This window comes from Mastacembelus armatus, chromosome 22, assembly GCF_900324485.2.
Source record: "Mastacembelus armatus chromosome 22, fMasArm1.2, whole genome shotgun sequence".
NCBI lineage: Eukaryota > Metazoa > Chordata > Actinopteri > Synbranchiformes > Mastacembelidae > Mastacembelus > Mastacembelus armatus.
In genome coordinates this window covers 633,062-645,561 of record NC_046654.1, presented here as the reverse complement: position 1 = coordinate 645,561, position 12,500 = coordinate 633,062, and the positions used below count along the sequence as shown (strand labels likewise).

Sequence of the window (12,500 nt, the reverse complement as noted above, 5' to 3'; positions counted from 1 at the left end):
CCTGTGTGAGGCAGCTGTCCGCAGCCAGTGACAGGTAGGAAACAGCAGTAAATTTTACAGGCTGCTCGGCTAAAGATGTGATTAATAAACATGTCAGCTGAGCGTGTCTGTGTTCCCTCCCCCTGCAGACCTTCCTTGCTGTAAGATGGAAAGGGAGAGTGAAATGTGTGAAGACGACAATGAGCTGTTGTTGATTTACAGTAACGGAGAAAGGACGAGGCTCCTGTAACAAATAAGAGCAGCTTGTGTGTCTGCTGTGAAATAAAGGGAGAGTCCAGTGCTGTTCCTTTGTGTTTATTGTTCCAACACCAGAGACTTCCTCCTGCTTTGCATCTGACTGTACAGAGAGGGAAACGGGCCGGACTGTTGCGACCCGAACGGCAGCGCAGGACTCGGGACGCGGATCTTCTGTGTCGTTGGTAAAACAAAAAGAAGGATGCTGGAGCTTCGCCCTCCATCACACTTAGAGCTGCAACCCGTTGCTCTCTAATGGAGCTTCATCCATTTCAAATGACAGAATCCATTACGGCCGAATGCATAGCTCCACAGCGCAAGTGTTGCATGCACTGGATTTATTCTTGTTATTTGTTGATAATGTGTGCAAACTAAACTGAGGCACATTTGTTTCTCCCCCTCATGCTGTTAATTAACTTCAGAAGGCTGCGGACGAGAAAACAGAGCCATGTACGCAGAGCCATGGTCGAAGGGATGATAATTTACCGGCTCTCAGCTGAGCTGTTGTTTCTGCTGTAGTTCAGGTATGAGCCACATCCCATTTTAGACTTGGTTCTAACTAACGAGTTGTTGAGCCTAAACACAGAAACCTCTGTGGCTGCAGCTGTACCGAGGCGTCGTGGTTCAGGTTGTTGGTTTAGACACAAAAATAAATTTCTTCACACGTTTCACTTTACAAATGTGCGAAATTAGCAAAAACACGTCGTCACTGTCCAAACGCTCCTGAATTTCAATAATATCTTTATTATTATAACATCCTGGCCTTCCACTGTATCTTCACTTCATCTTTGAAAGCTCTTCACTTTTTCAAATCAACCTAAATGTCCTGATTTACGAACAGTGTCCATGTGCTCACCTTCCAGAAACTGACGCTGGCAGACTCAGAACAAAGCAACGTTTTTTTAAACCTGAGTCTGAGGGGACTGAAACCCTCCTCTGGCTTTACTGCTGCACCGGAGCAAGACTGAAGCTAAACCTGCACCAAAACATCTTGTGTGTGTGTGTGTGTGTGTGTGTGTGTGTGTGTGTTGGCTGTGTGTAAATGCCACTGGGTGCAGATTTGACCCAGCCCTGGAAGTGTTTGAACATTCTCATAACAAACGGAGGGTTACAGCTGGTAAACAGGGAGCAGGAGTGTGTGTGTGTTTGTGTGTTTCTTGTGTATAACACCGTCTGTGTGTGCATGTTGTATATTTGAGGGTGCGTCACTAAACGGACACATTTTCAATCATATGGTTTATTCTCGGGAAATTGTCGACAAAGAGAGAAAAGGGCAGATTTCTGCAGCTCTGTGGGTTACGATAGGACAAGCCAGGATTAGTTTTTCACTTTGTGCATGTGTGTGTAGGGGTGTGTGTGTGCGTGTGTGTGTGTGTGTGTGTGTGTGTGTGTGTGTTCTCAGACAATGCCCTGGTAGCCAATTTGTAATATATAGTCAGCCTTGAAAAATGGCCCAGATCTCCCCTTCGCTGTCTGCAATTTAGCTCTGCCGGCGCCCGGCAATACCCATTGTACTGCCTCCCACCACTGCCATTTTGGCCTGATGGAGTGTGTGTTTGTATCGTGTGTGTGTGTGTTTGTTTACTTGCTTATGTGCATCACGGTGTGCATTTACCCATGAGTCTGACTTTTTGTGTGTATGTGTGTGTGTGTGTGTTGGTGCATGAGCCAGAAACTGTGTTTATACTCGGGTTATTGAATTTCTGTGTGTGTGCCTGTGTGTGTGTGTGTGTGTGTGTGTAGTTGCATTGTCGATGTGTGCCTACAGTTGTACTGTTGATTTAACGTGTGTATAGTTGATTTCTCTGAGTGTGTGTGTGTTTGATGCAGTGCAGTTACTCGTCCACTTTCCAGAATGACAGAATCACCTGAAGGCATCAATCTGCGACTAATGGAGAGACTGCAGAAGAAGAGAGAGAACGAGACGATAGAGGGATGATGGAGAAGACAGAAGGATGTGGGACAGAAAGAAATGAGGAGAATTTGAGTAGGAATGAGAGAGTGATTTGTTAAAAGAGGAGAAAAGGGATGGAGTTTCAGATGGAGGGATGAGAAAGAAGTGAAAGTGGGAGATGAAGACGGAGGAAAGAGAAACACTGGATGGTGAAAAAGATGAAGAAGAAGAGGGACTTTCACTGCATATGAGGAGAAAACAGGAAGGCACAAAGTGAATGATAGAGGGAAAGAAAGAGGGATGAGAGGGATTTAAGGAGTGGAGGAGTAAGATGAGATGGGAAGAAGAGGAGGAAACAAGGGAATAAGGGAGAGAGAGGAGACGAAAAGCAATAAGAAAGAAGATGGAGAGAAACGGAGCGATGCAGAGGACGGAGAGAGGAGGAACGATGTGATTGGTGGCCTCTCACACCTCTCTCTCTGCAGATAGAGATCGTTTCACCGAAGGTCTTTGTTCTGCTAATAGGAGACACAGCAGAGAGCAGAGGTCAGCTCCGTCTCTGGGACGAATCAGTGCAAACTGCTGTGGCACAGCTGGATTATTACTGAGGCTCAGACACTTTATTTTTATTGAACTTCTGGCAGCATCAGAAAGTTAGAGAGCAAGCACACGAGATTAAAACCATCCGACCTTATGGAGAATATTTTTAAAAGTGAAGGAACAAACAGGCCGCTCAGCGTCTGTTTTAGTGAAGGAAGATCAGAACCTAAAACACTTCAAATGGGTTTTTGACACAAAAAAGAAAAAACAAGCCGCATTTAAGGCTCAGGCTCTGTGGATCAGTGACGTGGGGAGAAACATCACATTTTCTTTCAGCCTAATGAAAATTAGGGTGAAAATTGAAACAGGGTCCAGATCCTGCTGGATGTGCTGTGTCTTGTCCAGAGCTGCTGCTCCTCGTACAGTACGACCAGCCAGCGCTCAGTAAGGATCGTGGTGCTGAGGCTGGTACTTTGGACGTTCAGAGCTGGAATTTGAGGCTGTGTCCATTGGACTGGTTTCACTAACTGGACTCTGCACTGGGAGACTCTCATTTAGACAAATCTTAGTAAAATCAGCAGCAGGAAGACTTTTTGTTCAGCACTGGACAGTTAAGACTTTAACTGTTTACCTGAACCTTTTCAGTTTGTTTGGTGTTGATTCACTGCAAGTAAATCACAGTACGACCTTTCTGGGTCTCAGGGTCACTGGGAGACCAAGGTTTCTCGGTTTATGTCAGACACATGCAGGTCAGGATTAGGGTCTGAACCCAGGTGGACCTGGGGCCTTTCTGTGTGGAGTCTGCATGTTGTCCCTGTGTCTGTGTGGGTTTTCTCCTCCCACAGTCCAAACTCATGCAGGTCAGGATTAGGGTCTGAACCCAGGTGGACCCGGGGCCTTTCTGTGTGGAGTCTTCATGTTGTCCCTGTGTCTGTGTGGGTTTTCTCCTCCCACAGTCCAAACACATGCAGGTCAGGATTAGGGTCTGAACCCAGGTGGACCCGGGGCCTTTCTGTGTGGAGTCTGCATGTTGTCCCTGTGTCTGTGTGGGTTTTCTCCTCCCACAGTCCAAACACATGCAGGTCAGGATTAGGGTCTGAACCCAGGTGGACCCGGGGCCTTTCTGTGTGGAGTCTTCATGTTGTCCCTGTGTCTGTGTGGGTTTTCTCCTCCCACAGTCCAAACACATGCAGGTTCAGTTGGTTGGAGACTCTAAATTGTGTCAGCCCGGTGAATGGCTGCTGATCTGTCCAGGGGGGGACCTGCCATAGAACAAGTTCTGTTGATGGATGACCTGTGCAAATATCTGAAACTAATAATGTCCTCGGTTCTGTTGCATGGGCTGAGGGTTGATGTGATAATCTCTGTGTTAAGTGGAGCTCTGGGTTTCTTGGACCTGCTTAGACCTTGGTGTGTAACTCGTCCAACCTCAGTGGGAGCACAGACCTGCTCTCCTGGGTGCACATGGCTGCGTTCTCTTTATCTTTTATTGTTTTTTCCCTTCCTCCCAGACAGCAGCGATATGTTTCCTAGTCATGCATCAAGAGATCAAATCTAAAAGTAATACAATCTGGACTTACATCTCGGTGGTTTAATTTGAAAACCAACTCTCTGCCTTCTCCCGTAGCTTTAAAACTGAAATAAGTTATGCCGGCGGTGCCCTCGCTTCACCCTCTGACAAGAACAATAGCGGCCGGCTCGCCTCAGAAAACTGTGTTTTACAATAATACTCGTCCACAAAGCAAGACCGACAATGTCAATGGTTTTATGGTGCGCTACACAGTGCAGCTAATGTTCTCCTGCAAGCCAGCATCGCTTCACTGCCTCTCCCTCTCTCTTTCCTCCTCCTCCTCCCGGTGTCTCTCGCCCTTTTTCTGCCTCCTATTTTTTCTCGTCTTTTCTCTTTTACTCTCCCTGGCTCTCCCTCGCTCCCTCTCTCCGTATGAAAAATCCATTCCGGCATGGGTTTTGACAGCCTGTCTTTGGTGGGTGTGTAAAATTCAAATAATTCACTGTGCATAGACAGTCACTTTGGGGCTGCTTTGTATTTTGTATTTGACTCCGTGTCACTTCGCCTGCCTGTTGAGTCCCAGTCGGCAGCGTTTAGCTTTTCAGAAAACACCATCAAACTGGAGCTTTATTTATTTCTGCGAATATTTCCAAAGGCAGGAGCTGTTTTACCCGCCCGGCCGCAGTGGCAGGTACATCTCCAAATCCAGGAGCTCCTTACCAGCCACCAGCACATTTTAGTTTGAGCTCACCGATAAATAGAAGAGTTTTAGACAAGGGCAGAAGAAATTGTCTCATTGCGTCTTTGAACGTGTGTTGGGGGGTTGATGGAAATGCAGCTGAACGTATGTTGGTTTGCCCTTTAGTGGTTTAAAGCTTGTTGACTGACGCTCTGTGGGTCTGAGCTCGTAATGACCACTTCCTGTTAACAGGCTGTTAGATCAGGGCTGAGGCTGCTGACCTGGGTTTGATTTGTCTCTGTGTGTTTAATAAAGGCCAGAGCAGTTTTTGAAAACTGCATTAAGAAGGTCTGTTTGGTTTTATCTGCCCACTGAGCTAAAATGCCCAACTGTTAATCATTTTTCCACACAAATCTGTTATCACATCATCGTTTTACTGCTTAATTAATCATTTTACACATTTGTGTTTTGCTGTGTATGATTATTTCAGCTCTCCTGTTTCTTCACTTCCATATTTCCTCCCTCTTGTTCATCACCTCACCTGCTTACGTCGACTTTTCCTCCCATTTCTTCTTCTCTCCTGTTTGTTGTCTCTTATTAAAAAACCTCTTCACGTTTTTTGTGTTTCACAGTGACCCCTACTGGGAGCGGCCAGCTAATGCAGGCAGCTGCTCCGCCGCCCGGCCCAAGACCCTTCACCTGGCCGGCCAGCAGCATACCTCCTCACCATGGTAATGTTTGTGTGCGACCAGTAGTAGTAGTAGTAGTAATAGTAGTAGTAGTAGTAGTAAGTAGTAGTGTGTGTTTGGGTGTGTGAACAGAAGGAATTGCTGCACATTGTCTTTTGTTGTTGGTGATTCTCAGAAAACAGATCTCAGATCAGATCTCAGAAAACTGCAGCATGTGATGGTTGAAGGATCATAGTATTTTTTTATTTTTATTTTTTTTAAACCCAAACCAGAAACACAAACTATGAACCGAACTCAGTATCTGTTATATTTATGAGGAGGAAGACGACCCCAGCTTAGATTCATCATAGATTTAAAGGTGCAGTGTGTAAAATGTGAAAGACTTAGCAGCATCTAGCGGTGAGACTGCAGAATAAAACCTCCTGAGCACCAATCACACCCCCCTCCCCCTGTCTCCAGGTGTGAGGGGGGTGTGAGTAGTTGGTGTTTTCCAGTGATTACACAGTAATGGCAGCATATTTATGAATACTGTATTCCAGCTGTGGTAGTTGATCACAAATATCACACATTGAGCATTTAGGTAGAAGCTCCCTAAAATAAACAGAACCGTCACTGTGACGTCACGTGACACTTGAAAACACGATTAAATTTAACTCCATGTTTTTAAAAATCGATGCAAAACTTTGTCTGCGCTCTCGTTTCTGCAGCTGGAGTTTCTCTGCAAACGGCTGCAGATCCTTTAATTTGATTTTAACAACATACAAGTCGGGGAAAATTATCTGTGTCAACCTTTGTTGATGGTGGTACTTTCCTAGTACCAACGTGTGTGTGTGTGTGTGTGTGAGAGAGAGAGAGAGAGAGAGAGAGTGTGTGAGTGATTCATGCAGCCTGGATTGAAGTCTTTGTCAGGGAACAGAGAGAAGAAGGGATTTGACACCAGGAAGTGAACTGAGGCCTGGTGCATTGTGGTTGGTTGATATTGTGTGTGTGTGTGTGTGTGTGTGTGTGTGTGTGTGTGGTGGATTACAGTACTGGAGAATAAAGGGAGGATTTGTGTCGGAGTCAGGCGGAGAGCTGAAAGGAGATGGCAGTTAATAGCTCATTATAGGACGAGCTTAACACCATGTGGGCCTCTATGTAAACACACACACACACCAGTTTTATGGAGCAACATCAGTAAAAGTCCTTCAGTCATTCTTTTACAGTGGCTGCATGACTTTAAGCCGAAGCGAGAAGTGAGTATATTGTTTCATGTATAAATCAGAACAAACATTTTGCTCTGAGTCAGTTTACCTGGATCACCTGTGATTTAAAGAACTGTCGTGTTTTTCTCTCCACCTTTTTTTTCCCCTTCCTCCTTCCTTTATCATGTCCTTTCTCTTTCCTCCAGCCTTTCTTCCTCTGTTTCCTTTCTCCCAGTTCACCTTGCTCCTTGTTTCCCTCCTCTCTCCTGTCTCGTCTGGTTTGATGGCGGAGGACTGATGTTTCTTCCACGCTCACAAGTCGGCTCCTGGTGTTTCCCTCTTTGAGGCCACACCTTCTTGCTCACCTTGGCTTCCTTTTTTCACCTGCTTCTCCCTTTCTTTCACTACCCCCCCACCAAAAAAAAAAAAAACCCAGTATAGATTCTCCTTTCCTCCATCTGCCTTTTTATTTTGAAGAGAGCACCTTGAATTCAATAATTTAATCTTCTCTGTTATTTTGTCTTTTATTTTTCTATATTTTATTGTCTACCTGTGTCTTTGTCTGGCAGGAAACATGTTAATAATAGATTGTATAGGGGTAGACTGTGTGTGTGTGTGTGTGTGTGTGTGTGTGTGTGTGCGCGCGCGCAGCAGACATCTTTTGAAGTCGTGATGGGGTGTTTGTAGTCCAGAAGCATTGATCTTGAGGCCCATCTGTCTGATTGCCACTGAAATCAACAGTCAGAATGTTTGATGAGGTTTGTTTGAAATAAATCAGCTGCTTGAGTTTTGGCTAATTTCACCTGAAACCTTGTTTACTTTCAAGAAATCAAACGGGGAGATGAGAAGCCTTCAGTGACCGCGTCTGCAGGTAGTTGCTGTGTTTTCCCGTTGAGTCTCCAGACTCTGCAGCAGCTGCGTGTAGTTCGTGTCTGTCTCGGAGTGAGAGTTTTCAGAGCAGCGGTTCGAATCAGTTCCTAAACCTGGTCTGTTTTCTCATGTTGGCTCAGTTTCTTTTCACACAGAAAATCCCAGTCAACCAAAACCCATCACTACACGTCACGTGACACTCTTCCCTCTGCTCATTGGTCAAATGAGTCTGAGGTGGGAGCAGGAATGAGGACACGGGGAGCAGATCTGTGTTCGGTCGTTATCTGAGTACTAACCAACCGAAACCCTGGAGCCGGGTTGAGGGATGGATGTGAAGAACACGGGAGCGAACACTGAGCATGTGCGGCTTACCCAAACACCCGATCGACGTCGGATCACATTCCCCACCACGAACAAACCTCCAGAGTTGGTCTGAGGTGAGCTGAGTCAGACCCGCACTAACGGCCCATGCTGTTCGGCTGAACCGGACTGAACGAGGCAGGTGTGAAAACACCAAAGATGCTTCTTATGTTCTGAAAAGTAAATCCCACTGAAATCAGCTGCAGTTTTTCCTCAAACATCACTGAAGACGATGCAGCATGAAAACGTTGTCAGTCTTAGTTTTTGACAGACACAAGCATCTTTTTTTTTTTTTGTCACCACTGCAGCAGAAAAACACCACAAGACATGATCTTCGTTTGGACTCTTTGGACTCCTGCACACACACGGGAGCCTTGTCAGTAAGCGTCACATCACTGCTCACGCCTGGAAATCCCTCAGCTTCAGTGTGAGCAGCTGGTAACTCATCTCTGACACGTGATGTACCTGAGAGGTCTCCAACCGCTCTCAGAAAAGTGTTGAGAACGTCTTTTTTTATTTGTGACGAGTGTTGAACAGCAGCTTGAAGCCGCAGCCTTTTCCCTCTCCTCCGCCTGATAAAAGCTCCCTCCTCTCCTCATCTATCCATCCTCATAACAGCAAATCCCTCACCTCGTTGGACAGCTACCCACCTGTGGCGCCCGCCAACGATCACTCACATCCTGAGCAAACACACATTTTTATTCACACAACATATATTTACTCGTCCCTTTTCCTGGGGTTTTGTTTACAGTGAAGAGATTTGACTTTCACCCTGTCTTCACCTGCCTGTGCCGCTGCGTCGCTGCTCTGTTGCCCGCGGCACTTTACCGGCGTGGCCCGGGCTTGTTTACTGCGGCGAGACTTCCCCCCCGAGGACGAGATGCTGTGCACATGAAATAAACCTGCTGCTTCACTCCATTACGGAGCCTATAGATGTGTTTTCAGCAGTTTTAACAGGAGAGGAGGGAGTTTCTTTTTTTTTTTATGTTTCTGGAGCATCTTGTTGGTTTTGTGGTGAGAAGTAGGATATTTACTTCCTCCACTTTGATTCATGTTCCCTGCTTTAAAAAGGAACAGATCCTGACATCAGCTCTACTTACTGTACATGTTCGGAGTTTATTCCACTCCATCTGTGATATGTGGGTCTTGGGAGCACTAGGTTGTTGTTAAAGCTTTTATTTTTGTGGGTCTTAAAGGAACTGAAGTCTGTCTTTAGCCAAACGCTAATGGATCTGTTTTAAAATCCTGCTGCAGGTGAGAGACCTGTGGTTTGGTTTAATATAAATACACATGTTGTGTCTCGCGTCTCTGAGTGTTTCTGTGTTAAACCAGACCAGCGTCGTTCTCAGACCCAGAACCAGTTTCCCTTTAGCTGGATGTTGTTCTGCAGGATCACAAATTTCAGCAGAAACCTTTTATTTAACATCTTCTGATTTCTTTAATAGAAAACATGATGTGGGAACAGTCACGTTTCCTCCTGAATATAGTTGCTGTTGCAGTTTAGTCACATAGAAGCATAATTTGCAGGACACAGGGCTGGACTCAGACAACTGCGACTTCATAGTAGAAAATCAATGTTCATTTCCTGTTTCCTACCAACATTTAACCGAATCTTTTAACCGTAACCACAGTCTGCCAAGTAGTTCTCGCTTTATTCATGATGATGAGAATTTAGTTATTTTTAAACAAATCCAAACTTTAGCCACAGAGGGGCCCAATCAGAAAACACTAAGATGATCAATAATAATAATATGATCATTTCTCAAAGCTTTGGGAGGAGCTGAAACTGTGGTGCTGTAAAGAAAAGGAACGAGACGACCTGATTTTCTGCATGAACCGGTTATAAAATGATCTGATCTTCATCCCAGTCACAGGTGGAAGCAGTTCTCAGATCCAAACTCCGTCCTGCTCCACCCGATTTTAAATCACCATTAAAAGTAATGAAATGACTTCGAACACATGAAAGCTATTATTTGTTTGCATTAAAGGCCGTGTGTCGATGAGAACCTTTTTAATAATTCAGCGTGTTTGTAGAGCAATGGTGGGTTTTCAATTAGTGTAAATTCATCCTAAAAACATGAGGAAAAGCAAGAAGAACCTGGTGTTGATGTTAGAATCCTGCAGTCAGAGCTCAGCCGCCGCCTCTGAGGTTCAGCTTATTAATCTCATTTAGTCTGAGAGAGGGAATCTGTAATTCAGAAAAAAGATCAAAGGTAAGTTAAGTTTCACAGGTTCATGTAATGTGTAACACTGTGTGTGTGTGTGTGTGTGTGTGTGTGTGTGTGTGTGTATATATGTTTGTATTTGTGCCTTTAGATGTTGAGTGTGTCAGTATTAGTGTTAATGAGAGTAAATCTTTGCAGTAGTAATAAGCCTCATTGTGCAATGACTAAAATATTAAATGTGTATTTTTTGTTCTTCTATGAGTACAGATGCAGTAAAAGTACTTAATTTCACGGAGTAGTTGGAGTACACTGTAGTGTTCAGTTTGTTTATTTGACAGGGATGTGTAAATAATAATCTGTTGTTTCTTTGAACTTTTGTTTAACACGTCAAATCTAAATGCAGTGATCAGCACAGGGGCTGTTCTAGGTGCTGTAGTCGTAGTTTACATGGTGTGTGTGTGTGTGTGTGCGTGTGTGTGCGTGCGTGTGTGCGTGCTATGATCCAGCTATTGGCCACTGCAGCAGTTTGACTGACAGGTGACTGCTATTCATGAGCGTCTTTGCTTCACATTTCAGCCATAATTAATAAACTCACACACGCCTGTAAGGTATGTGTGAAATATTAACAAGGTCTCACACACACGCACACACACACACACACACACACACACAGACACACACAGAGTGCTGGTGTAGCCTGTCTTAAAGGAGGAGAGGTGCATGGATGAAAGGAGAAAGAAGGGAAGAGATGGAGGAATAAATCGGGCATTTTGATTGGTTGTTAATCTGATTATATGTTGACTAATCAATAAAGTTTATAAAGTGTAACAGGAAAATCTTCATGTAATGTTGAACCAGCATTTACCTACAATAAACAATAAAACTGGGAGAAGCAGGAAACACCAACAGACCAGACGTGTGTGTGTGTGTGTGTGTGTGTGTGTGTGTGTAAATACCAGCAATACTCAGAGTGCATGAGCAGCTCTAGTTTATTCTGGTACAGCTCAACCAAACACAAACACACACACACATCTGTCTTCCTGATCCAAGGTGATAGACAGGCCAGATGTGTGTTTGTCTTTTCCTACACCTGGATATGTTTGTGTGTGTGTGTGTGTGTGTGTGTGTGACAGCCAGTCACCTTGCAGGTCTGCAGCTCACAGCTGCATGAATAAACATGACTGCCTGTCCACATCCACTCTCTCTCTCTCTGCTCAGTCTCTTCTGCTCTGAACGCAGCAGTTAACGTTCCAGTGGGAACATTTTACAGTCACATCTCTGCATGTGGATGTTTTTGGTGTTTTGTTGACGCACAGGTCACTTTAAGGCAGAGTGGAGGACAGTTGTCTGAGCTCTAATCTGTGGCTTTCACTATGATGCACCAGGCACAAGTTTCAGCTCATGATTCATGATGGACAACAGAAATGTGTAGAGGAGAGGAAGAGGAGAGGAAGAAGGGGGGAAGAGAAAGAATGGCCATTTGCTTCATTAATATTAAAACATCCACATTAAAAGAAAAAGGAAACAGACAGGAGAGAGTAGGACGTATGGAAAAGCAGTGATAAAAGAAGTGATGTCTAGGAAATGCAGTCAGCTAAGTCGGATCATAATTCACTGTTGGGAGGCTTCACCACACTGACTGAGACCGAAACACACAGTCGGCCTTTCGTTCTTCCACCGTTTGCCTCTTTTGTCGTCGTCTTTTGCGACGAACAAAGTCCAAGCTCCGATCGTCAGAAACCTCAGAAGGGGCCCTGCCTCACCTGCCCGTGGTTCGGTTGTTGCGTTGCCTTGAAAAATGAGTTCGCGTGCGTCGAAGGTTGTTTCTGAGCGTACGTGCACAAACATTAACAAACGCAGGCCGTTAGCTCCGGCCGCTCGCTGGAGGACCGCACACACCTCTGCCTTTGATTCTGTTCCAGCTGCCTTTGATTCACAAATCAGCTGCGATTTGAAGCTGAACTTGATCTCTAACTTTTAATTGGATTCAGATTCGCCTGGCTCCGGCACAGCAGGCCGTCGGCGGTCCGCTGGCAGAGACTTTGGGGAGGTGAAGCGGCTGCAGCTTTGCCTGGAGTTAGCTCTAATTAACCGTCCACGCTGAGCTGTTTTTTAGGGGATAGTTCATGTTTTTAGTGAGGCTTTTTTTTTTTTTTTAATCTCCATCTTGGACTGAGTGAGATTTCAAATGTTTTTAAAGTATCAGCCTCAAAAAAGACAGAGTTTAGTCCAGTGGGTGCATATGGAGAACTGATGGGGACCTCAGGGAGCCCACTGGGGGTCCCTAAAAACTATACTGGGTATCCATCTTCAGAAAGGACCCAGAGCCGGCGGCCAAACTGAGCCGAGCCAAGCTCATATAGAGCTGTAGCCAG

At 45.1% G+C, this 12,500-nt stretch overlaps 1 protein-coding gene across 1 annotated transcript in view; it reads left to right on the top strand.

Annotated features, from left to right (window-relative positions):
- The window catches only part of npas3 (neuronal PAS domain protein 3), a 223,096-nt gene that overhangs the window by 59,400 nt on the left and 151,196 nt on the right, over window positions 1-12,500 (top strand). The window contains 1 exon segment of the mRNA XM_026306705.1: window positions 5,490-5,588. Within this exon segment, the coding sequence (XP_026162490.1) occupies window positions 5,490-5,588 (99 nt within the window).